This window comes from Erinaceus europaeus, chromosome 14, assembly GCF_950295315.1.
Source record: "Erinaceus europaeus chromosome 14, mEriEur2.1, whole genome shotgun sequence".
NCBI lineage: Eukaryota > Metazoa > Chordata > Mammalia > Eulipotyphla > Erinaceidae > Erinaceus > Erinaceus europaeus.
The window spans coordinates 100,672,561-100,697,144 of record NC_080175.1 but is presented as its reverse complement, the minus strand read 5'-3'; the positions used below and the strand labels follow the sequence as shown (position 1 = coordinate 100,697,144).

Genomic DNA, 24,584 nt, shown 5'->3' with positions numbered 1-24,584 from the left:
TTGGGGAAAAGAAGGGAGATGCGTACACATATAGACAGCTGTAGAAATGACAGTCAACCCGAGACACACACACACAGACAGCTGTAGAAATGAGTCAACCCGAGACACACAGACAGCTGTAGAAATGACAGTCAACCCGAGACACACACACACAGACAGCTGTAGAAATGACAGTCAACCCAAGACACACACACACAGACAGCTGTAGAAATGACAGTCAACCCGAGACACACACACACACAGACAGCTGTAGAAATGACAGTCAACCCGAGACACACACACAGCTGTAGAAATGAGTCAACCCGAGACACACAGACAGCTGTAGAAATGACAGTCAACCCAAGACACACACACAGACAGCTGTAGAAATGACAGTCAACCCGAGACACACACACACACAGCTGTAGAAATGAGTCAACCCGAGACACACACACACACAGACAGCTGTAGAAATGAGTCAACCCGAGACACACACACACAGACAGCTGTAGAAATGACAGTCAACCCGAGACACACACAGACAGCTGTAGAAATGAGTCAACCCGAGACACACACACACACACAGCTGTAGAAATGACAGTCAACCCGAGACACACACAGACAGCTGTAGAAATGAGTCAACCCGAGACACACACACACACACAGCTGTAGAAATGACAGTCAACCCGAGACACACACACACAGACAGCTGTAGAAATGAGTCAACCCGAGACACACACACACAGACAACTGTAGAAATGAGTCAACCCGAGACACACACACACAGACAGCTGTAGAAATGACCGTCAACCCGAGACACACACAGACAGCTGTAGAAATGAGTCAACCCGAGACACACACACACATATAGACAGACAGTTGTAGAAATGACAGTCAACCCGAGACACACACAGACAGCTGTAGAAATGAGTCAACCCGAGACACACACACACAGACAGCTGTAGAAATGACAGTCAACCCGAGACACACACACACACATAGACAGACAGCTGTAGAAATGACAGTCAACCCAAGACATACACACACACACACAGCTGTAGAAATGACAGTCAACCTGAGACACACACACACAGACAGACAGCTGTAGAAATGACAGTCAACCCGAGACACACACACAGACATATAGACAGACAGCTGCAGAAATGACAGTCAACCTGAGACACACACACACAGCTGCAGAAATGACAGTCAACCTGAGACACACACACACATAGACAGACAGCTGTAGAAATGACAGTCAACCTGAGACACACACACACATAGACAGCTGCAGAAATGACAGTCAACCTGAGACACACACACAGACAGCTGTAGAAATGACAGTCAACCTGAGACACACACACACACATAGCTGTAGAAATGACAGTCAACCTGAGACACACACACAGACATATAGACAGACAGCTGCAGAAATGACAGTCAACCTGAGACACACACAGACAGACAGACAGCTGCAGAAATGACAGTCAACCCGAGACACACACACACAGACAGCTGTAGAAATGACAACCCGAGACACACACACACAGACAGCTGTAGAAATGAGTCAACCCGAGACACACACACACAGACAGCTGTAGAAATGACAACCCGAGACACACACACACAGACAGCTGTAGAAATGAGTCAACCCGAGACACACACACACAGACAGCTGTAGAAATGACAACCCGAGACACACACACACAGACAGCTGTAGAAATGACAGTCAACCCACACCTGCAGCTTTGGGAGAACAGCCGGAGCTTCCACTGGGACACAACTCTGGTGGTGGGAACAGTGTGGAGTTGTGCCCCTGTTGTCTGGTAATCTCTTTTAAATATTGTATTTGTTCATGAGAAAAACAGGAGGAGAGAGAGCAAGAAGCAGACAGCACTCTGGTACATGTGCTGCTGGGGACTGAACTCAGGACCTCATGCCTGAGGGTCCAATGCTTTATCCACTGTGCCACTTCCCGGATCACTTATCTGGTAATTTTGTAAATCGACATTAAATCACTAATTAAAAAAATAAAGAGAGACGGAAGGGAAAGAGAGAGAAGGAAGGAGAGAGAGAGACATTTGGAGAACTGCTGTGTGGGAGACGTCTCCTGGCTGCTCTGACTCACTAGACAACGCAGTGCGCTCACGAGGCCGTGCCCCCGGTTCCTTCCTGAGGGTCACGAGGAAATGAGCAAAGGGTGGGTCATCGGCAAGGCTGCTTCTCAGGACCCTTGAATGGGCCCGTGGGCGGTGGTGTAGACACACGCCCCGGGAGATCCTCATATAGACGGGTCTGTCTGGTCTCGTCAAGAGAGTGAAGAGGAGCCTCGGTCTGAAGAGCAGAGCCCTGCCGCCTCTCCCCTCCCTGGCCTTCAGGTAAGCGGCCCTCTGAGGGCCCAGGGAGGTGAGGGCCAGACAGTAGCCGTGACCTTGCTTTGGTCTCTGTCAAACACTTCGCACACTTAGGGCACTTTTCCCTGTTTTTTTTTTGTAAGTACTTTTTTCCCTTTCTCTTCTTTTATTTCTTTCCTTCTTATCTTTTACTTATTATTAGATAGAGATAGAAATGGAGAGGGGGGAGAGGGAGACAGACACCTGCAGCCCTGCTTCACTGCTCATGAAGCTTTCCCCCTGCAGGTGGGGAGCAGGGCCTTGAACCCGGGTCCTTGTGCGCTGTAGTGTGTGCGCTCAACCAGGTGCGTCACCGCCTGCCCCTGCTTTTCCCTTCTCCACTCTGCCTCTCGGGTGTCTTGCTGTCCGTCAGAGGTTAGTTAACCTGACGAGAGTATCTTTCAGGAGATGTTTTGTTTGTGTTGTTGTTTGACCTTCTACCTGATAGGATTAGAGGTCCCTCTGCACGCTGCCAACACACTTCTGAGCTGGACTTCTCTGATTTCACTTTTCTAACTTTTTTTTTAGATAGGACAGAGAAGTTGAGAGAGGATGGGAGGGGCAGTGGTGCACCTGGCTGAGCGCACACACTACAGTGCGCAAGGACCTGGGTTCAAGCCCCTGGTGCCCACCTGCAGGGGAAGCTTCACGAGTGGTGAAGCAGGGTTGCAGGTGTCTCTCTGTCTCTCTCCCTCTCTATCTCCCACTTCCCTCTCAGTTTCTCTCTGTCCAATACTAAATAAATAAAATTTTAAAAAAGAGAGAGGACAGGGAGGTGGAGGGAGACAAAGACAGACACCTGCAGACCTGCTTCACTGCACATGAAGCTCCCTGCAGGTGGGGAGCCGGGGGCTTGAACCCATGTCCTTGCACCTGGTAATGCCTGCGCTCGACTGGCCCCAAATGGATTCTCTGCTCGGTGTGTGTGTACCGCCTGCCTGTGCCCCCACCGGAACTTCGCCTTTGTCTAGTGGGAGGCTCCACTATGGCTCACCGGGGACACCCGGTTGAGCGCTCACACCACAGCGCACAAGGACCCGGGTTCAAGCCCTGTAGGGGAAACTTCACGGCTGCAGGGGTGTCTCTCCCTCCCTGTCTCCCCTGCCCTCTCAGTTCTGTCTCTATCCAGTAATAAACAAACAACATTGCTAAAATATCTGCTTTTCTATGCCGAAGAGAAATGAGCAGAGACGCAGAATGAGGGGACAGGCGGGCTGTGTGTGACTGGGGTGGGTGGGCAGCACACGGGCCGGCCTGTTCTGTCACGGGGAAGCTTAGCTTAGGAGAGGCGCACTGCCCGCCTGGGCTCCTCGCCTGTGCTTGCTCTGCCTCGGCCCCTCCTGGCCTCGTGGGGAGGGGTGCCCCGTCCCGAGCGCCCTGCCTCCTCCCGTAGCGGCTCCAGGACCCGCTCCAGCCGCCCGGCGCCGCGATGCCCTGCTCACAGACCTGCTCCCGCATCCTGGGTCTGGGCCTGGGCACAACAGCCTTGTTCGCCGCCGGGGCCAACGTGCTGCTGCTGTTCCCTAACTGGGAGGTGAGCTACCTGCTGCGGGGCCTCGTTGGCAGACACGCCTTGCTGGGCTCCGGACTCTGGGGCGGAGGCCTCATGGTGAGTGTGTGGCTCCTGGGTGTGGCAGAGAGCGGTGGTGGTGGCAGGGGGAGTGTCTTCCTTCCTTGACAAAAGCTGACACGGATGATCCCACACACGGGCAGAACTTACGAAACGAGAGCAGGGGCCGGGTGGTGGCGCACACGTCACAGCGCACAAGGACCCGGGTTCGAGGCCCCGCTCCCCACCTGCAGGGGGAAAGCTTTGTGGGTGGTGAAGCAGGGCTGCAGGTGTCTCTCTGTCTCTCTCCCTCTCTATCTCCCCCTCCCTCTCAATTTCTGGCTGTCTCTATCCAGTAAATAAAGTTAATAATAAAAAAAATTAATGTTTATGAGGGTAGACAGCCTAACGGTTCTAAAAGAGGTTCTCATGCCTGAGGCTCCAAAGTCCCAGTTTAAACCCCTGCTCCACAATAAGCCAGATCTGTGCAGTGCTCTGGTTATATTTAAAAAAATTAAATGAGTGGTCCGGGAGGCGGCGCAGTGGTAAAGCTTTGGACTCTCAAGCATGAGGTCCTGAGTTAGATCCCCGGCAGCACATGTGCCAGAGTGATGTCTGGTTCTTTCTCTCTCCTCCTGTCTTTCTTATTAATAAATAAATAAAATATTTAAAAAATTAAATTAAAAAATGCCTTTAGGGGCCAGATGTTGGTGCACCTGGTTGAGCACTCACATTGCAGTGCACAGGGACCCGGGTTCAAGCGCCAGGTCCCCACCTACTGGGGGGAGCGTCACAAGTGGTGAAGCAGGGCTGCAGGTGTCTCTGTCTCCCCCTCTCCTCTCAACTTCTGTCTCTACCAATAAATAAAGATAATTAAAGGGGGGTAGGCGGTAGTACAGCGGGTTAAGTGCACGTGGCGCAAAGCACAAGGACCTGCGTAAGGATCCCGGTTTGAGCCACCTGAGGGCAGTCGCAGGTCTGCAGGTGTCTGTCTTTCTCTCCCCCTCTCTGTCTTCCCCTCCTCTCTCCATTTCTGTCCTGTCTAACAACAACGACATCAATAACAACAATAATAATTACAACAATAAACAATAAAATAAATAACAATAAAATAAACAAGGGCAACAAAAGGGAAAATAAATATTTTTTAAATTTAAAAAATAATAAAAAATTTAAAAAGAAAGAAAGGAGAATAGAAAGGGGAAATATATAAGACCAGTATAGGGCTTGATGTGTTGCCCACAGCAAAGGAGTCTGGGCAAGGGGCGGGGATATGGCGGGCTTTGGGTTCTCAGTACATGATGGCAGAAAGGGACCTCAGATGGGGTGAGTGTCTGCAAACACCTGTCATGGGTGGGGGGACGGCATCCTGGTTCTGCAAAGAGACTAATGCCTGAGGCTCCGAGGCCCCAGGTTCAATTCTCTACATCACCATCAGCCAGAGCTGTGGAGTGTTCTGGTAAAATAAAATAAAACTAAGCAAACACCTGTCATGGAGAGATGAGAAATTTTGCAGGCATCCACAACTGTCTTATACCCCCCCCAAAAAAATAATAAAAAAAAAGCCTGGTCTTGCCAGCTGGCTTTGTTCTGTGCCGCCCCCAAGGAGAGGGTGCTCCCAGACCGGCAGGGGCGCCGGCCCGCAGCTGCGGCCACACAGGCCAGTGTCGCCAGACTGTCAGCCTGTCTGAACCTGCCCTGAGAGTCCACGGCCACGGCAAACTCCGGAAAGAGGGTGCTCAGGCCCTGGATCAGGCTCCAGGGGGGCTGGAAAGGAAAGTCCAGGCCTCTGACCGCTGGTTCCCTCTCCCCAGGTTCTGGCGGGAGCGACCCTCGTCTCCCTGATGGGCTGGAGGCGCGGCTGCCTCAGTAAGAGCGGGCCCTGCCGCACGGTGAGCGTCACACCTGCCCTGCACCGCTGCCGCACTCCTGTCTGCTCTACAGGAGCCGGTCATCTGCCGGCTAGAGACGCAGAAGTCCAGAAAGAGGGAGGCGGAGGGGCGGAGGGAGGAGGGCGGGAGGGAGAGACACTTGCAGACTTGCCTCATCACTCGTGAAGTTTCCTCCCTGCAGGTGGGGAGCTGGGCTTGAACCCGGGACCTTTTAACTTCATACAGTGTGAGCTTAACCCAGCGCCTGACCGAGAGAGGTCCCCTCTCTGCCTATCTTCTTCACGAATGAATGAGTAAAATCTTTCTGCAGGACAGAGAAGGAGGTGCTCTGGCAGCCCTGGCCATGCACACTCGGCAGGCTGGTTGCCCGTCCGCCTGTCCTAGCGCCTCCTCTCCCCCGTTGCCTGTCCGTCTGTCCTCAGCGCCTCGTCTCCCCTGTTGCCCGTCCGTCTGTCCTCAGCGCCCCCTCTCCCCTGTTGCCCGTCCGTCTGTCCTCAGCGCCTCCTCTCCCCTGTAGCCTGTCCGTCTGTCCTCAGCGCCTCGTCTCCCATGTTGCCCGTCCGTCTGTCCTCAGCGCCCCCTCTCCCCATTGCCCGTCTGCCTGTCCTCAGCAGCTCCTCTCCCTCATGGCCCGTCCGCCTGTCCTCAGCGCCCCCTCTCCCCGTTGCCCGTCCATCTGTCCTCAGCGACCCCCCTCTCCCCGTTGCCCGTCCACCTGTCCTCAGCAGCCCCTCTCCCTCATGGCCCGTCCGCCTGTCCTCAGCGCCCCCTCTCCCTCATGGCCCGTCCGTCTGTCCTCAGCGCCCCCTCTCCCTCATGGCCCGTCCGCCTGTCCTCAGCGCCCCCTCTCCCTCATGGCCCGTCCGCCTGTCCTCAGCGCCCCCTCTCCCCGTTGCCCGTCCGTCTGTCCTCAGCGCCTCCTCTCCCCCGTTGCCTGTCCGTCTGTCCTCAGCGCCTCGTCTCCGCTGTTGCCCGTCCGTCTGTCCTCAGTGCCTCCTCTCCCCCATGGCCTGTCCGTCTGTCCTAGCGCCTCCTCCCCCCCCCCATGGCCTGTCCTCAGTGCCCCCTCTCCCCATTGCCCATCCGTCTGTCCTCAGCGCCCCCTCTCCCCGTTGCCCGTCCACCTGTCCTCAGCAGCCCCTCTCCCTCATGGCCCGTCCGCCTGTCCTCAGCGCCCCCTCTCCCCGTTGCCCGTCCGTCTGTCCTCAGCGCCCCCTCTCCCCGTTGCCCGTCCGTCTGTCCTCAGCGCCCCCTCTCCCCGTTGCCCGTCCGTCTGTCCTCAGCGCCCCCTCTCCCCGTTGCCCGTCCGTCTGTCCTCAGCGCCCCCTCTCCCCGTTGCCCGTCCGTCTGTCCTCAGCGCCCCCTCTCCCCCACAGGTGCTTGTGGCTCTGGTGTCCAGCGGCCTGGCTCTGCTGGGGGCTGTGAGCTGTTTCATCACTGCCGGGATGGCCCTGAAGGACGGGCCTTTCTGCATGTTTGATGTCTCCTCCTTCAACCAGACTCGAGCCTGGAAGTATGGCTACCCGTTCAGGGACCTGCACGGCAGGTGAGTGGACGTCACAGAGCCCCGCCCTCCGGCACCTGCAGCCACAGTCACCTGGGGGGCGAGGGGTAAGGTCTCCGAGGGGTCCCAACTCCCTACTAAGGTTGATTATCGGACTTGGTTTATTTCTTCCCCTTCTGTTGCCCTTGTTGTTCTATTGTTGTAGTAGTTATTATTATTGTTGTTGTTGCTGTTGGATAGGACAGAGAGAAATGGAGAGAGGAGGGGAAGACAGAGAGGGGGAGAGAAAGACAGACACCTGCAGACCTGCTTCACCGCCTATGAAGCGACTCCCCTGCAGGTGGGGAGCCGGGGGCTCGAACCGGGATCCTTACGCCGGTCCTTGCGCTTTGCGCCACGTGCATTTAACCTGCTGCGCTACCACCCGACTCCAGGTTTAACTTTTTATTGTCTTTATTTATTTATTGGCTATGACAGTCAGAAATTGAGAGGGTTGGAGAAAACAGCAAGGGAGAGAGACAGAGGACACCTGTAGCCCTGAATCACCACTCGTGGACTTCTTCCCTGCTGGTGGGGACCAGGGGCTTGAACCCGGCTACTTGCGCACTATTATGTGAGCGCTTAACCAGGAGTGCCTCCACCTGGCCCCTTCTCTTCCATTTTTTAGTTATTTACTTAATATTTTTATTTATTATTAGATAGAGACAGAAACTGGAGGGGAGGGAGAGCTAGAGAGGGAGAGAGACTAGACACCAGCAGCCCTGCCCCACCACTCACGAAGAACCCCGTGAGGGGTGAGGGCGAGGGCGAGGGACGTAACCAGGTCCCCCAGCACTGTGATGCGCGCACTCTAGGCGCCAAACAGGGCCCTCCTCTCACTCTGGGCACCACCCGGCCTCCTGTCACTCTGGGCATCACCCCCCAGCCTCCTCTCACTCTGGGCATCACCACCCGGCCTCCTCTCACTCTGGGCATCACCACCCGGCCTCCTCTCACTCTGGGCATCACCACCCGGCCTCCTGTCACTCTGGGCATCACCACCCGGCCTCCTGTCACTCTGGGCATCACCACCCGGCCTCCTCTCACTCTGGGCACCACCACCCGGCCTCCTGTCACTCTGGGCATCACCACCCGGCCTCCTCTCACTCTGGGCACCACCACCCGGCCTCCTGTCACTCTGGGCATCACCACCCGGCCTCCTCTCACTCTGGGCATCACCACCCGGCCTCTTACTCTGGGCATCACCCGGCCTCCTCTCACTCTGGGCATCACCCGGCCTCCTGTCACTCTGGGCATCACCCGGCCTCCTCTCACTCTGGGCACCACCACCCGGCCTCCTGTCACTCTGGGCACCACTCGGCCTCCTCTCACTCTGGGCATCACCACCCGGCCTCCTGTCACTCTGGGCATCACCACCCGGCCTCCTCTCACTCTGGGCACCACCACCCGGCCTCCTCTCACTCTGGGCATCACCACCCGGCCTCTTACTCTGGGCATCACCCGGCCTCCTCTCACTCTGGGCACCACCACCCGGCCTCCTGTCACTCTGGGCACCACTCGGCCTCCTCTCACTCTGGGCATCACCACCCGGCCTCCTCTCACTCTGGGCACCATCACCCGGCCTCCTGTCACTCTGGGCATCACCACCCGGCCTCCTCTCACTCTGGGCATCACCACCCGGCCTCCTGTCACTCTGGGCACCACCACCCGGCCTCCTCTCACTCTGGGCATCACCACCCGGCCTCCTGTCACTCTGGGCACCACCACCCGGCCTCCTCTCACTCTGGGCACCACCACCCGGCCTCCTGTCACTCTGGGCATCACCACCCGGCCTCCTCTCACTCTGGGCATCACCACCCGGCCTCTTACTCTGGGCATCACCCGGCCTCCTCTCACTCTGGGCATCACCCGGCCTCCTGTCACTCTGGGCATCACCCGGCCTCCTCTCACTCTGGGCATCACCACCCGGCCTCCTCTCACTCTGGGCACCACCACCCGGCCTCCTCTCACTCTGGGCATCACCACCCGGCCTCTTACTCTGGGCATCACCCGGCCTCCTCTCACTCTGGGCACCACCACCCGGCCTCCTGTCACTCTGGGCACCACTCGGCCTCCTCTCACTCTGGGCATCACCACCCGGCCTCCTCTCACTCTGGGCACCACTCGGCCTCCTCTCACTCTGGGCACCACCTGGCCTCCTCTCACTCTGGGCATCAGCCGGCCTCCTCTCACTCTGGGCATCACCACCCGGCCTCCTCTCACTCTGGGCATCACCCGGCCTCCTCTCACTCTGGGCACCACCACCCGGCCCACCCCACCTCACCTGTCTTCTAGGAACTATCTGTACGACCGCTCGCTCTGGACGTCCGTCTGCCTGGAGCCCGCGCGAGCTGTCTTGTGGCACGTGGCCCTCTTCTCCTGCCTTCTGTGTGCCAGTCTCGTGCAGGCGCTGCTGGTGGCCCTTCACCTCGTCAACAGCTTCCTGGGCCTTCTCTGCGGCCTCTGTGGGCGCTTGCCGTAGCTGATGCCACAGGCCAAGGGCAGCCACCCGCGCTGGCTTATGAACTCGCTTCCTCCCAGAGCTTCCTACGTGGTGACAACACTCACTCCCGCTGCTTGCCGCCAGACAGACCCCACCTCAACTCACTGCTGACCTCAAGATCCTATGTTAGCTCTGCAGAGACGCTCATGCCCAAAGCTCTCAAGTCCCAGGTTCAATCCCCTGCACCAACATCACCCAGAGCTGAGCAGGGCTCTGGGAAAGGAAGGAAGGAAGCAGGAAGGTAGGTAGCATAAAGTTTACACCGAGGTCCTGGGTTCAAGTCCCTGCACCACGATAAGCCAGAGCTGAGCAGGGCTCTGGTTTAAAAGAAAATCATTTCACCGTGTAGGAATGTGTTTTTCGTAATATTTCCTTTAGCCGTGCCCTAATTTTCTGTGTTTATTTGGTGAGGAGAAACTGAGAGGGATAGAGTGAGAGATTAAGAGCGACACCTGCAGCCCTGCTTCACCGCTGGTGAGGCTTCCCCCCTGCAGGTGGTATCGGGGCTTGAACCCGGGTCCTCGCACACCGCCACCCGGCTCTACTGTGATTTAACTTCAGCTTCTTGATAACCCTGGGCCCAAGACCTTACCGACAGACAAGTGAAGGCTCCGGAGGGTGACAAGCTTGGTGTTTGAGAGCACAGTCGGGTCAGGGCAGGCCAGTGGCTGAGCCTTGACCGTGCCCAGGTCATCTGGCACAGGGCTGCGTGCGCCCCAGACCCACTGCCACTTTGGGGAGAGAAGTGTTGAAATGATTCAGGTGAGATGGAGCCTCCAGATCCTGACCCTGAGTCTTTAGAAAAGACATCGGCCCTCTCTCTCTCTCTCCCTCCCTCCCTCTCTCTCCACAAGCGAGGAAGGAGGGCATAGCTAGCAAGTGTGCCACGAGCCACGGAGAGAGGCTCGGTGTAAATCCGTCTTTTTTAAAAAATACTTTATGCCCTTTTGTTGCCCCCGTTTTTTTTATTGTTGTTGTAGTTATTATTGATGTCGTCGTTGTTGGATAGGACAGAGAGAAATGGAGAGAGGAGGGGAAGACAGAGAGGGGGAGAGAAAGACAGACACCTGCAGACCTGCTTCACCGCCTGGGAAGCGACTCCCCTGCAGGTGGGGAGTGGGGGCTCGAACTGGGATCCTTACGCTGGTCCCTGCGCTTTGCCCCACATTCGCTTAACCCGCTGCGCTACCATCCCCCCCTGCCTTTTCAATCAGTATTCAGTGCAGTTCCCTAAGCGGTTTGCTGAATACCTACTGTGTGTCCAGCCAGAGTCCTCCTGTGTGTCCTGGGCCCTGCTCTGTCCTTGGGGAGCCCATGGCCAGGTGAGGGAAGCTAACACATCTACCACTAATGTGAATATGCCCTATGTTCAGGACCACGTAATAGTCCACCCGGCGCCACGGGAAGCTTGAGAGGGAAAGGAGGCCTTCAGTTACATCTGAGCCGACTCTTGACAGAACCGGCCCGAGAGGAGAGGAGCAGCAGCTAAGACCGGGACGCCACCAGCGTGTCGAGGACAGAGAAGTGGGTAAACCTGTGGCAGACACTCAGCGGAAAACCACAGCCGCTAGGAAAGGGGCGGCTTTGCCTCTTGTTCACCACAGTGGGACGCAGGGGATCACGCCAAGCGGCCCCAGCAAGGACGCGGCAGCTACCAGATGACCTCACTCATAGGTGAGATTTTAGGAAGCAAGCGAGGGAAGTACAGGTGACATGTCAGTGGGCGATGATCCATTCCAGCAGCGACAAGGATTCAAAAGGAAGGCGCCGGTGGAGGGAGCCATTTGGCAGGGATGGAGGCGGCTATGCTGGCGCCCGTTTGCAGGGAGGTGGTGGGACTGTTCCCCCGTGACGTCTTGTGAAAGGCACTTTCCTCAATAAAACTAAACACGACAGTAAATGAGTGCGAATCCTTAAACGTGCTTCTTGCTGAATGGTGACCATTTGTGCCAGCAGGATAGCAGGGCCGGGAAGAGCTCCCTTGGGTGGCACTGCTGCGCCTGCGGTGCCATGTGCGGGCCAGCTTGGAGCGGGCGGCTCCCCTTCCTCTCCCTCCAGCCCACTGCAGTCCAGAGGAGGACGCCTCAGAGGGCCGGGTCCCAGCACTCACAGGCATGCAGACCAGGGAGGGCGTGGAATCCAGCGCCACAGCTATTTCTCTCTTTTAATAAAGTTTATTAGTGGTTTCCACGAGGGTGAGATCACAGGGGACGATTCCCACCACCAGAGTTCCGTCTCATCCCTCCACTTCCCTACTCGGTATCCCTCTGGTAGCATGGACCCAAATGAAAAAATATTTTATTTATTGAGAAAGATAGGAGGAGAAAGAGCCAGACATCACTCTGGTACATGTGCTGCTGGGGACTGAACTCAGGACCTCAGGCTTGAGAGTCGGAGGCTTTATTCACTGCGCCACCTCCAGGACCACGGACCCAAATTCTCTATGGGGAGCAGAAGGTGGGAGCTCTGGCTTCTGTCACTGCTTCTCACTGGACATGGGTGTCGGCAGGTGGACCCACACCCCCAGCCTGTGTCTGTCTGTCTGTCCCTAGTGGGGCAGGGCTCTGGGGAGGGGAGGCTCCAGGACACATGGTGAGGGCGTCTGCTGGGGAGGGCAGGGTGGAAGATTGTTTTTCTCTAGGTCGTGTTCTAGTTACTGACATTAGACAGACAGACAGACTCCTGCAGAACGCGTGAGCCCGGGACGCCCCGGCCGCGCCCCCAGCTCAGCTCGGGCTCACGGAGCTGCGGGGGTCGAACCCGGGACCCGGAGCCTCAGGCTGGAGTCTGTCCGCGTCCCCCCGCCGCCGCCACACTCGCTCTTTCCACTGGGCGGAGCGCGACTCGCGGCACAGCGGCCCCGGGGCTCCTGACCCGACCTGGCCCGGCCCGGCCCGGCCGCCAACCCCCCCCCCCCGCCGTCCCGGTACCGGGTCCCCACCCCCCCGCCGTCCCGGTACCGGGTCCCCACCCCCCCCGCCGTCCCGGTACCGGGTCCCCACCCCCCCGCCGTCCCGGTACCGGGTCCCCACCCCCCCCCCGCCGTCCCGGTACCGGGTCCCCACCCCCCCGCCGTCCCGGTACCGGGTCCCCACCCCGCCCGCCCCGCAGGCCGCACTCCGCCCCGCGTCTCCCTTCCTCGGGCAGCGCGTAGCCGCGTGGGCGCAGCCTGTTGCGGGCAGGACGCGGGTTCGAGCCCCGTTCCCGGCCGCAGCGCAGATCCACGAGCGGTGAGCCGGGCCGCCCTCCCTCCCCTCGCCCGGGGCCCCACCCCACAAGTGAACAACAACAGTAACAGTAAAGTAACAACAGGAACAGCAGTAACAGTAAAGTAACAACAGTAACAGCAGTAACAGTAAAGTAACAACAAGAACAGCAGTAACAGCAGTAACAGTAAAGTAACAAGAACAGCAGTAACTGCAGTAACAGTAAAGTAACAACAGTATCAGCAAAGTAACAACAGGAACAGCAGTAACAGTAAAGCACTCCCCGCACCCCGACCCCGAGACCCGGGCCGCCCGCCAGGGGGCTGCGGCGACTGCGCAGGCGCGACCTGCCGACGTCAGGGGCGACCGGGTGCGCGGACGGATGACGTCACGGCCGGGTGCGCAGACGGACGCCGTCACGGCCTCGGGCCGCGCGGGCGCAGGTCGCTGACGCGAGGCGAGGCGGGCGTCGTCGCCCGGACGACGGCCGGGGGGGTCCGCGGGGAGGTCGCGGGGTCCGCGGCCATGACGTCGTCGGGCAGCACGCCGCTCGCCGGGGGCGCGTCCTTCAGCACCGGGGAGACGCCGCTGGAGGCCGAGCGGAGCGCGGGGGAGGCGGAGAACAGCTACGTCCTGCGGCCCGTCTTCCAGCAGAGGCGCGGCGGGCGGGGCGGGGCGGGGCGGGGCGGGGGCGGGGCGGGGCCGGGGCTGTGGGGCGGGGCCGGGGCTGCGGGGCGGGGCTGTGGGGCGGGGCGGGGCCGGGACTGTGGGGCGGGGCTGTGGGTAGGGGCGGGGCCGAGATTGTGGGGCGGGGCCGGGACGGCGGGCCTGGGGAGGGGCGGGGCCGAGATTGTGGGGCGGGGCCGGGGCCGGGACTGTGGGGCGGGGCCGGGGCTGTGGGCGGGCCCGGGGCTGTGGGGCGGGGCCGGGGCTGTGGGGCGGGGCCGGGGCTGCGGGGCGGGGCTGTGGGGCGGGGCGGGGCTGTGGGTAGGGGCGGGGCCGAGATTGTGGGGCGGGGCCGGGACGGCGGGCCTGGGGAGGGGCGGGGCCGAGATTGTGGGGCGGGGCCGGGACGGCGGGCCTGGGGAGGGGCGGGGCCGAGATTGTGGGGCGGGGCCGGGGCCGGGACTGTGGGGCGGGGCGGGGGCGGGGCGGGGCCGGGACTGTGGGGAGGGGCGGGGCCGGGGCTGTGAGGGGGCGGGGCTGTTTGGGGGCGGTCTGCGGGGAGGGGCGGGGCCAGGGCTGCGTGGGGCGGGGCTGCGGGGCGGGTCCCGGGCTGTGGGGTCCGGTCGGGTGGCCGGGTGGCGGCGGCTGCCTGCTGGTCACCCTGGAGGCGCGAGGCCGTGGCGGTCTCCTCGGCGCTCGTCTCCTGGCTGAGGCGACCGGAGGCGCCAACCGTGCCCGTCGCGCCCGGCCGCCAGGTTCCGGCCGTCGGTGGTGAAGGAGTGCATCCACGCGGTGCTGCGGGAGGAGCTGGCCGCCGCCGAGTACTCCCCGGACGACACGCCGCAGCTCACGAAGCACCTGTCGGAGGCCATCAAGGACAAGCTGAAAGGTGCCGGAGGCGCCGCGGCTGACGGAGGGCTCCTCTCCCTGCACCTGACGGGACGCGGAAACGCGAGGGAGGGAGGGAGAGACCCCTGCCCGCCTCTCCGCGGGAAGCGGCACCTGCAGCGGGGACGGGGGCGCGAACCCAGGTCCTTGCGTGCGGTCACGGGTTAGAGCAGCGCGCCAGCACGCACCCCACAGGCGTGTCAGCGGGACTGTCCAGCGGGCGACGGGGCCGGGGCGGCGGGACTGTCCAGCGGGCGACGGGGCCGGGCGGCGGGACTGTCCAGCGGGCGACGGGGCCGGGCGGCGGGACTGTCCAGCGGGCGACGGGGCCGGGCGGCGGGACTGTCCAGCGGGCGACGGGGCCGGGCGGCGGGACTGTCCAGCAGTGTCACGGGTGGGCTGCCGGGTGCTGACTCCGCTCAGCTGCCCCGCCCCCAGCCTTCTCCGGGCCGGGCTGTCAGCATCTGCAGGCTGCAGCTCATGCTTCTCCTCCCTTCCTAACCGTCGTGGAAGGACGGATAGTTAGATCACTTCAGTGTCACTGCTGCACTCCACGACAGGATTTTTTATTTTCTGCCTCCAGGGTTATCGCTGGGGCTAGGCGCCTGCACCACCAATCCACGGCTCCTGGAGGCCATTTTCCCCATTTTGTTGCTATTGTTCTTGTTATTATTGTTTTTGCTGTTGTTGTTCAACAGGACAGAGAAATGGAGAGAGGAGGGGAGTGGGGGAGAGAAAGACATGGGGCCGGGGCTGCGGGGCGGGGCCGGGGCTGTGGGGCGGGGCCGGGGCTGCGGGGCGGGGCCGGGGCTGTGGGGCGGGGCCGGGGCTGCGGGGCGGGGCCGGGGCTGTGGGGCGGGGCTGGGGCTGTGGGGCGGGGCCGGGGCTGTGGGGCGGGGCCGGGGCTGTGGGGCGGGGCTGTGGGGCGGGGCTGTGGGGCGGGGCCGGGGCTGCGGGGCGGGGCCGGGGCTGTGGGGCGGGGCCGGGGCTGTGGGGCGGGGCCGGGGCTGCGGGGCGGGCCGGGGCTGTGGGGCGGGGCCGGGGCTGTGGGGCGGGGCCGGGGCTGTGGGGCGGGGCCGGGGCTGTGGGGCGGGGCCGGGGCTGTGGGGCGGGGCCGGGGCTGCGGGGCGGGGCCGGGGCTGGGGGGCGGGGCTGTGGGGCGGGGCCGGGGCTGCGGGGCGGGGCCGGGGCTGTGAGGGGGCGGGGCTGTTTGGGGGCGGTCTGCGGGGAGGGGCGGGGCCGGGGCTGTGGGGCGGGGCCGGGGCTGCGGGGCGGGGCCGGGGCTGTGAGGGGGCGGGGCTGTTTGGGGGCGGTCTGCGGGGAGGGGCGGGGCCGGGGCTGTGGGGAGGGGCGGGGCCGGGACTGTGGAATATCAAGATACAGTATATTGTATTAGATGTTCGCCAACAGCACGGGACCTGACTTAGAACAGGGGAGGGATGGGAGTGGGGCGGTAGTGCAGTGGGTTATGCCCACATGGTGCGAAGCGCAAGGACTGGAGTAAGGATCCCAGTTCGAACCCCGGCTCCCCACCTGCAGGGGAGTTGCTCCATAGGCGGTGAAGCAGGTCTGCAGGTGTCTGTCTTTCTCTCCCCTTCTCTGTCTTCTCCTCTCTCCATTTCTCTCTGTCCTATCCAACAACGACATCAGTAATAACAATAATAATAACTACAACAACAACAAAAAAAGGGGCAACAAAAGGGAATAAATAAATATTGAAAAGAGCAAGGGAGGGAGGATCCACGTGTGTTGAGTCATGGTATGTGTCAGCGTCACCCAGGATCATCAGTCACTTAACTGGCCTCACCTCACTTCACAACACCCCCAGGAGGTCAGGAGTGGTCGTATTGATGAACACACGAGGAGGACCAATAGACTCCCCTATAAGCTCATAGTCAGGAGTCTTCAGATCTCGATTCCTGAGTTAGGTGCCTGCCCAGTATGTGGCGCACAGAGGAGTGAACGCCTGTGTTTGCTCGAAGGCCGATCCACCGTCTTACATCTGGTTCTCAGTAACTCTGCTTCTTCTTTCTAGAAATGGGATTTGACCGATATAAAATGGTGGTGCAAGTAGTGATCGGTGAACAAAAAGGTGAAGGAGTGTTGTGAGTAGTTGTTTTTCCTCTTGCTTTACATTGTGCTTCTCACTGGGGCCCCTGCTGGCAAGTCAGCAAGTGACGGGCAGGGTGATGACAAGCTGTGACCCAGGAAGAGCTGGTACTGACCAGTGAGGCTGCCAGTGGATGGGCCCTATGGGGCAGCCAGCTGTTGAGAACACGTGTGGGTTAGCCCGTCTGTGGAGTTTCCGTTTATACAGTTCTGGAGGGAGTGTAAGGCTGCGTGTGTGTGTGTGTGTGTGTGTGGGGGGGGTTCCCCTTACTCCTTGCTCCCTGTTTTTTGGTCCAACCAATCTCTCTCTTTAAAAATATATTTTATCTGTTTTATTTTAGTGAAAGAGAGAGAGAGAGAGATAGAGACCAGAGTCCTGCTGAGCTCTGGCTTCTGGTGGTTGGGAGGATTGAACCTGGGACTTGGAAGCCTCAGGCAGAAGAGTCTTTTTGTAATACCACCATGCTGTCTCCCCCCACCTGGTCCTACCAGTCTCCTCAGTTAGTTTCCCTGTACTAGCTCAGCTATGCGTGTGGCCCCTGCACTGCTTTTGCCCATGTTCAGCTCCCCTCACTGCCAGTCCGGAGCACAGGCCCAAGCACTGCCTGAGAAGCCTTGGTGCTCTTCTACTTCCTCTGAGGCTACTGGCTCGTTGCTGTGACTCATTTATTCTTCTAGGTACTTCCCTCACCCCACCTGGGTATTTTCAAGCAAATTCCAGTCGTCCTACCATTCCTCTGACAGGGCTACTTTTTTCCAGCCCCACTATTGTTATTTAAAATTTCATTTTTGGATAGAGACAGAGGTTGAGGTGGGGGGTGGGAGATAGGAAGGGACAGAAAGACACCTGCAGCCCTGCTTCACCACTCATGAAGCTTCCCCCTGCAGGTGGGGACCAGAAACTTGAACCCGGGTTCTCGTGCACTATAATATATCTGCTCAACCGGATACGTCAAAGCCCGGTCCCTTCCAGACACACTTTTGGACCTCACTGTACAGTGTGATTGCTCCCCATTCTAGTCACAGGTCTACAGTGTTTTTTCTTTTTTTAAAGAAATCAAAACCTCACACTTCTTTTTTTAAATATAGTTATTCTTAATAACTATATTAAACTTAATAACTTAAAATTCTTTTTAATATAGTTACAGTTTTTAATATAGTTATTTTAAAATATTTATTTATTTATTGGATAGAGACAGCCAGAAATTGAGAGGAAGGGGGAGAGATTGAGAGAAGGAGGGAGGGAAAGAGAGAGAGAGAGCACACGTGTTACCTGCATCCCTGCTTCACCACTCTTGAAGCTTTCCCCCTGCAGGTGGGGACTGGGGGCTTGAACCCGGATCCTTGTGCACTTAAGGTGTGCACTCAACCAGGTGTGCCACCACCCGCCCCCTAAAGTGCTGTTTCTTCTAAGTTATCCTTGGATGGGGGAAATGGTATCATGGTTATAGAAAAAGATTTTTATGCCTGAGGGTCTAAAGTCCCACCATAAACCAGAGCTGAACCATGTTGTGCTCAACAGAAAGAAGCAAGCCCCACATAAATGCCTTAGCTGAAGTGACGCCTAGCAGTGCTCCCCACGTGGAGTATCCTGCAGTTGGGGCGGCAGGCAGCTGGAGCCCAAGGCTTTGGGGGGAAGGCTGCTGGGCTCTCAGCTGACCACCCACCTCTAATTCAGGCCACCGCAGCTCTGACCTGGCCTCTGTTCACCCAGTGCCACCTGCTTTACAAAGAGGGTCCTCTGGGTGCCAGCCTGTGTAGTCTGGGAAGAATGATTGCTAAGAGTGTGCCAAGGGACACTTGCTCACAGCAGATGCGTGCACTTCCGGTCCTCATCTGTTGTGGCTGACTCTTGACTCTTTGATGCCCTAGCATGGCTGCCCGCTGCTTCTGGGATGCTGACGCTGACAACTGTACCCACGATGTCTTCATGAATGTAAGTCCACCTGAAAGCTGTTTTCCTTCTTCACAAGGACACATGGCCCTCCACATCAGACAAACGAGCATTCAGGTGTGAAGGCACACTGGACAGAGAGCTTTAGGAAGAGAGGTTTTGCTGCTGCCTTTGCGTTTGCCACAGCAGAGGCTCAGCGTGCCACTGACTGGCGAGGGGACTCGTGCATACATGACCGCAGTTTGAGTTCTTGGTGTTGGAAGACATGAACACCAAAAAGAAAAATAGAAGACACTTGATTGAGCTTCAGGCACTTGTGGGTGGCAGAGATTCCACAGTGGCGCGATAGGAAAGAGGTGGGATGGGGAGTCTTGGTGAGTCTTCTTCCACTGCCACTCCAGGACGGCTTCCCTGCTTTCCAGAGTTCACAGAGTGTGCTAGGAAGAAGCTGTTGAAGGAGGCAGCGAGGTCCCTGTCCATAAAGAGCTTTTGAGCCAGTGGGGACCAAACACTGTCAGACACACATACACACACACACGCACACAGCCAGTGGGGACCAAACACTGTCAGACACACATACACACACACACACGCACACACACGCACACAGCCAGTGGGGACCAAACACTGTCAGACACACATACACACACACACACACGCACGCACACAGCCAGTGGGGAGCAAACACTGTCAGACACACACACACACACACACACGCACACACAGCCAGTGGGGACCAAACACTGTCAGACACACACACACACACACACGCACACACACGCACACAGCCAGTGGGGACCAAACACTGTCAGACACACATACACACACACACACACGCACACACACGCACACACACGCACACACACGCACACAGCCAGTGGGGACCAAACACTGTCAGACACACATACACACACACACACACACACACACACACACACACACAGCCAGTGGGGACCAAACACTGTTAGACACACACACACGCACACGCACACGCACACACACACACACACAGAGGGAGAGTTAAAACTGGTAGCCCTCAACTTCTAAGAAGGATGCAAAGCTAGATTTGAGAACTCAGGACTAGAGGGAGAGTTGGAATGATTTGAGTGCAGCTTTAGGTTGCTGATTCAGCCTACTGTACCTATGGTCCAGATTGAATATTTATGTAGGTTTCCTTTGTAGAGCTTGAAGCCCTTTGTTCATTTGGGAGATGATCCTATGAAGCACCGGTTGAGAGACAGGGCTGGGCAGACAGCGTCTTGGTTCTGCAAAGAGACTTTCCTGCCTGAAGCTCCTGATTCTCAGGCTCTGTGCCCAGCACCACCATCAAGCCTGAGCTTAGCAGGGGTCTGGCTAAAATATAAATAGCTAGCCTTGTGAGAGTTCTCCAGACTGCTCTCCACAGTGGCTGGACCCACTGACATCCCCACCAGCAGTGCAGGAGGGTTCCTTTGTCCCCACACCTCTCCAGCATTTGCTGCTGTTACCTTTTCTGATGTGTGACGTTCCCACAGGAGTGAAGTGATATCTCGTCTTTATTTGCATTTCTCTGACAGAGACTTGGAGCATTTTTTCATGTGTTTCTCGGCCTTTCATCTCTCTCTCTTTCTCTCTCTTTAAAATATTTTATCTATTAATGAGAAAGATCGAAGGAGAGAGAAAGAACCAGGCATCACTCTGGTACATGTGCTGCTGAGGATTGAACTCAGGACCTCATGCTTGAGAGCCTGATGCTTTATCCACTGTGCCACCTCCCAGGTCACATAGATCTCTTCTTTAGTGAATATTCTGTTCATATCCTCTCCCCATTTTTGGATATTTTTGTTTTAGTTGTTTGTTGCTGAGTATGGTGAGTTCTTTGTATATTTTGATTACTACCCTATGACCCTGCAATTCCTCTCCTGGGGATATATCCTAAGGAACCCAACACACCCATCCAAAAAGATCTGTGTGCACACCTGTGTTCATTGCAGCACATTTATTTATTTATTTATTTATTTAATTAAAAAATATTTTATTTATTTATTCTCTTTTGTTGCCCTTGTTGTTTTATTGTTGTAGTTATTATTGTTGTTGTCGTTGTTGGATAGGACAGAGAGAAATGGAGAGAGGAGGGGAAGACAGAGAGGGGGAGAGAAAGACAGACACCTGCAGACCTGCTTTACCGCCTGTGAAGCGACTCCCCTGCAGGTGGGGAGCCGGGGTTCGAACCGGGATCCTTATGCCAATCCTTTGCAGCACGATTTTTTTAAAAAAACTTTTTTTTATATTTATTCCCTTTTGTTGCCCTTGTTGTTTTATTGTGTAGTTATTATTGTTGTTGTCGTTGTTGGATAGGACAGAGAGAAATGGAGAGAGGGAGGGGAAGATAGAGAGGAGGGGAGAAAGACACCTGCACACCTGCTTCACCGCCTGTGAAGCGACTCCCCTGCAGGTGGGGAGCTGGGGTTTGAACCGGGATCCTTATACCTGTCTTTGTGCTTTGCGCCACCTGCGTTTAACCTGCTGCACTACAGCCCGACTCCCTGCAGCACAATTTTTAATAGACAAAACCTAGAAGCAACCCAGATCTCCAACAACAGATGAGTGGTTGAGCAAGTTGCAGTCTGTATACACAATGGAATACTACTCAGCTATGAAAAATGGTGAATTCACCTTCTTCACCTCATCTTGGATGGAGCTTGAAGGAATCTTGTGAAGTGAGATCAGCCAGAAAGAGAAGGATGAATATGGGATGCTCCCACTCATGGGCCGAAGTTGAGAAACGGAGTTGGGTGGTAGCGCAGCGGGTTAAGTGCAGGTGGTGCAAAGCCCAAGGACCGATGTAAGGATCCCGGTTTGAGCCCCCGGCTCCCCACCTGCAGGGAAGTCCCTTCATAGGCAGTGAAGCAGGTCTGCAGGTGTCTGTCTTTCTCTCCCCTCTGTCTTCCCTATCTCTTTCCATTTCTCTCTGTCCTATCCAACAATAATGACATCAATAACAACCACAACAATAAAACAACAAGGGCAACAAAAGGGAATAAATAAAAATAATTTAAAAAATTAAAAAATAAAAGAAGCTGAGAAACAAAGACAGAAGAGGAAACAGTGAGACTTGGGCTAGTTTTGCGTATTGCACCAAAGGAAAGGGCTCTGGGAAAGGGGATGAGGAAAAGGTGTGTGTGTGTGGGGGGGAGGCTGGATTCTGGTACATGGTGACTGAAAAGGACCAGATCTGGGGGTGACAGTTCTGCGCACCTGTCATGGTGAGGTGGGGAACTACTCATGGCAGCCAACAGCTGTGCTGTAAACCACTCACCACTCCCCCAAAATGAAAGAAACTGTTCAAGCAGAGTAAAGCAAACACACAAACAGAAGGACAGACAGCTGAGCCGACGGTGCTGCGGATAACCGGGCTCGGTCCCGTGCTGAGGCGCAGCACCGGCCGGTCAGAGTGCCATCCTTGAGCCGCGCACTGTGGGTCTGTATCACCACGGAAATGGAGCGCACAGACGCTCCTAGTGACTTCAAGCCTGTTGTAGCTGCATCTCTGTGTCTCACGTGACAGGAATTTAAACAGGTCCTCTCGTGGACACAGGAAGCACTGTCGCAGGGCAGTGTGCAGTCAGCCCACTCGAGAACCAGGCTTTGCGAGTGCGCGCTTTGAGGCACTCCAGTTCTGCTTTCTGCCACCCTGCCGAGCCATGAGGGAGACTGGTGGATCGAGAGGTGCCAGCAGATTTATTAGCTCGCACTGAAACACCTGTCCTCGTGCTCATTGGGGGTTCTCAGCTAACAGATGGACAGATGGATTTTGCCTGGAGGAAACCGGCTCTTATCCAAGACTTAGGGCAAGGTGGTTTTCACTTGCATGTAGTGTCTATCTGTCCCATCTTCTGAGGGGACCCTGCTATAGTGCCTCTTGGTCACATGCCCAGCACTGAGCCACTGTCTCAAGTACAGCGGCATTCACTCTGCCCACTTAGCTGTCTCCTTGCGACTGCAGCAGTGCTGGGGAGCGCACCGAGGATCCACGGCGTGCGGCAGTCCTGAGCCGTTTCCATCTGTACCTGTGAAGAAAGCAAGAGATAACGAAGCTTTGCCATCCATGGAGCCCCGTTGGCCCTCGCAAGAGGTGCCAGGACCTCATGCTTGGGGCGGCTTAAACTGTCACATGCTGAGCCGCCTCCTGGCATCTGTGAATAACATAGTTGTGTCGGATAATGCATTTACTCCAAGGAGTGGAAAACTTTTTTTTTTTTTTTTTTGCCTCCAGGGTTATCACTGGGGCTCGGTGCCTGCACTACGAATCCACCGCTCCTGGAGGCCGTTCTTTCCTTTTTGTTGCCCTTGTTATCGTTTTTGCTATTGTTGGCATTGTTGGATAGGACAGAGAGAAATGGAGAGAGGAGAAGACGGGGAAAGAAAGACAGACACCTGCAGACCTGCTTCACCACTCGTGAAGCGACTCCCCTGCAGATGGGGAGCCAGGAGCTCGAACCAGGATCTTTGTGCTGGTCCTTGCACTTTGTGTCACATGCGTTTAACCCGCTGCGTTACCGCCCAGTCTCCAGAAAACATTTCTATATAATTTCTTTAGCAAATCAGGAAAAAAGGGAATATTTATTTATTAGTATGCATTACATATGGTGTATCAGTTTGTATTTAATTTTTGCATTCGAGAGTTGAACTCTCCTCACCCTGCAGCATGCTGCTTGGTAGCTACACTCTGGATCTTTCGCTGTCAGAGAAGGAAGGAGTCTCACTACTGCAGATTGGCAGAGGGGCCAGGCGGTGGTGCACCTGGTAGAACACACACAACCCAGTGCTCCAGGCCCCGTCCCCAAGCCCCTGTCCCCACCTGCCGGGGGAAGCTTCACTAGCCATGAAGCAGGGTTGCAGGTGCCTTGCTGTCTCTCCCTGTCAATATCTCTCCAATACTAGATGGTGTGTGTGAGAGAGAGAGAGCAGATCTGAGATGGTGCTGACTTGAGCTGCCTGTGTTGTCCTCACCCCTCATTTGAGCTCATGTGCTGGACTCACGTGTTTTTCTGTTTGGTTTGTTTTTCAGGACAGTCTATTCTGTGTTGCTGCGGCATTTGGCTGTTTCTACTACTGAACCTTTGACAAATTGGGAAAAAGCATTAACCATGAAGAAATAGGAACTTTTAAAACATAGTGAACCATCTTGACAAAAAACAGAAGAGTTGGCAGTTTGGCAAACTGAATTTGTGGAGCTTCAGACTTTTAATTTTTTATTTAGTGATATGTTCTTACTACATTTGGGCAGTGGAGGAAAGTAGGGGGAAATGAGACCATTCAGTTGTTGAAATACAAGCAGCTGTAAATGCTTGGGCAGTATTTTTTTACTGTCTGCCTGCAGGGTTCAAGTTCCATGTGTTTGTGCCGACTTTTCCCTCTCATAAGACAGCTGCACTCTTGGTTATGTGGTTTCCACAACGTGACTGAGCCGCCGCATTGCCCCACTGGCTTGTTCTGCTGTGTCCTGGTACAGTGACTTCTTTCTGTAATGCTGACATGAATTTATTTTTGCATGGTTTTTCCCCTACACTTGGGATTACTGCCCTTATTGCTCACCCTGTTTTCTTTGTTTCTTTCTCTTCCACAATGAATGCCACCCTATGCCCTACAGAATTTATTAACTAAAATATGATTCATTTTTATGGGGTTTATCCACAGTGTCAAGGTCTGAAGGTTTCCAAGCTGTGTATGAAATTAGCCCGTTTAAGTCATAGGAAAAGGTGGTGGTGGGTCAGGGGAGACAGCACAATGGTTGTGCAAAAAAGCTGTCATGACTGAAGCACCAAAGTCCTAGGTTCAACCTCCCACACCACCAGCAGCCACAGCTGAGCAAGGCTCTGTTGAGAGACGAGCGCACGAGGAGACAGTTGTTGTTTTCGCCGGGCTGGCTTCACGGGCGGGTAACAGACGTCCCGGGACTCATGGCTGGGTTGTACGCAGT

At 56.7% G+C, this 24,584-nt stretch overlaps 2 protein-coding genes across 4 annotated transcripts; both read left to right on the top strand.

Annotated features, from left to right (window-relative positions):
* The first annotated feature begins 2,206 nt into the window (after window positions 1–2,206).
* Window positions 2,207–12,084, top strand: TM4SF19 (transmembrane 4 L six family member 19). 2 transcript variants are annotated; one of them, XM_060172207.1, is made up of 6 exons: window positions 2,207–2,357; window positions 3,766–3,906; window positions 5,736–5,813; window positions 7,190–7,359; window positions 9,652–10,100; window positions 11,233–12,084. In XM_060172207.1, the coding sequence occupies exons 2-5, from the start codon at window positions 3,802–3,804 to the stop codon at window positions 9,836–9,838; spliced, it is 540 nt and encodes a 179-aa protein (XP_060028190.1). In that variant the 5' UTR covers window positions 2,207–2,357; window positions 3,766–3,801; the 3' UTR covers window positions 9,839–10,100; window positions 11,233–12,084. The 2 variants fall into 2 exon arrangements, with proteins under 2 accessions (XP_060028190.1, XP_007537901.1); XM_007537839.2 differs by having other exon boundaries at window positions 2,209–2,357; window positions 3,766–3,981; window positions 11,233–12,082.
* A 1,241-nt stretch (window positions 12,085–13,325) lies between these two features.
* Window positions 13,326–24,285, top strand: DYNLT2B (dynein light chain Tctex-type 2B). Of its 2 annotated transcripts, none has more exons than XM_060172209.1 (5): window positions 13,326–13,721; window positions 14,487–14,620; window positions 16,655–16,724; window positions 18,601–18,664; window positions 23,673–24,285. In XM_060172209.1, the coding sequence occupies exons 1-5, from the start codon at window positions 13,591–13,593 to the stop codon at window positions 23,718–23,720; spliced, it is 447 nt and encodes a 148-aa protein (XP_060028192.1). In that variant the 5' UTR covers window positions 13,326–13,590; the 3' UTR covers window positions 23,721–24,285. The 2 variants fall into 2 exon arrangements, with proteins under 2 accessions (XP_060028192.1, XP_060028191.1); XM_060172208.1 differs by having other exon boundaries at window positions 13,475–13,721; window positions 16,655–16,711.
* The last annotated feature ends 299 nt before the right edge of the window (window positions 24,286–24,584 follow it).

Bases quoted from the DNA above. Each gene is read 5' to 3' on its own strand.
- TM4SF19 (XM_007537839.2), top strand. From the start codon at position 3,802: ATGCCCTGCTCACAGACCTGCTCCCGCATCCTGGGTCTGGGCCTGGGC. The intron at 3,982-5,735 runs GTGAGTGTGTGG...CCCTCTCCCCAG, and splicing joins TCTGGGGCGGAGGCCTCATG to GTTCTGGCGGGAGCGACCCT. The intron at 5,814-7,189 runs GTGAGCGTCACA...TCTCCCCCACAG, and splicing joins AGAGCGGGCCCTGCCGCACG to GTGCTTGTGGCTCTGGTGTC.
- DYNLT2B (XM_060172209.1), top strand. From the start codon at position 13,591: ATGACGTCGTCGGGCAGCACGCCGCTCGCCGGGGGCGCGTCCTTCAGC. The intron at 16,725-18,600 runs GTGAGTAGTTGT...TTGATGCCCTAG, and splicing joins CAAAAAGGTGAAGGAGTGTT to CATGGCTGCCCGCTGCTTCT. The intron at 18,665-23,672 runs GTAAGTCCACCT...TTTGTTTTTCAG, and splicing joins CCCACGATGTCTTCATGAAT to GACAGTCTATTCTGTGTTGC.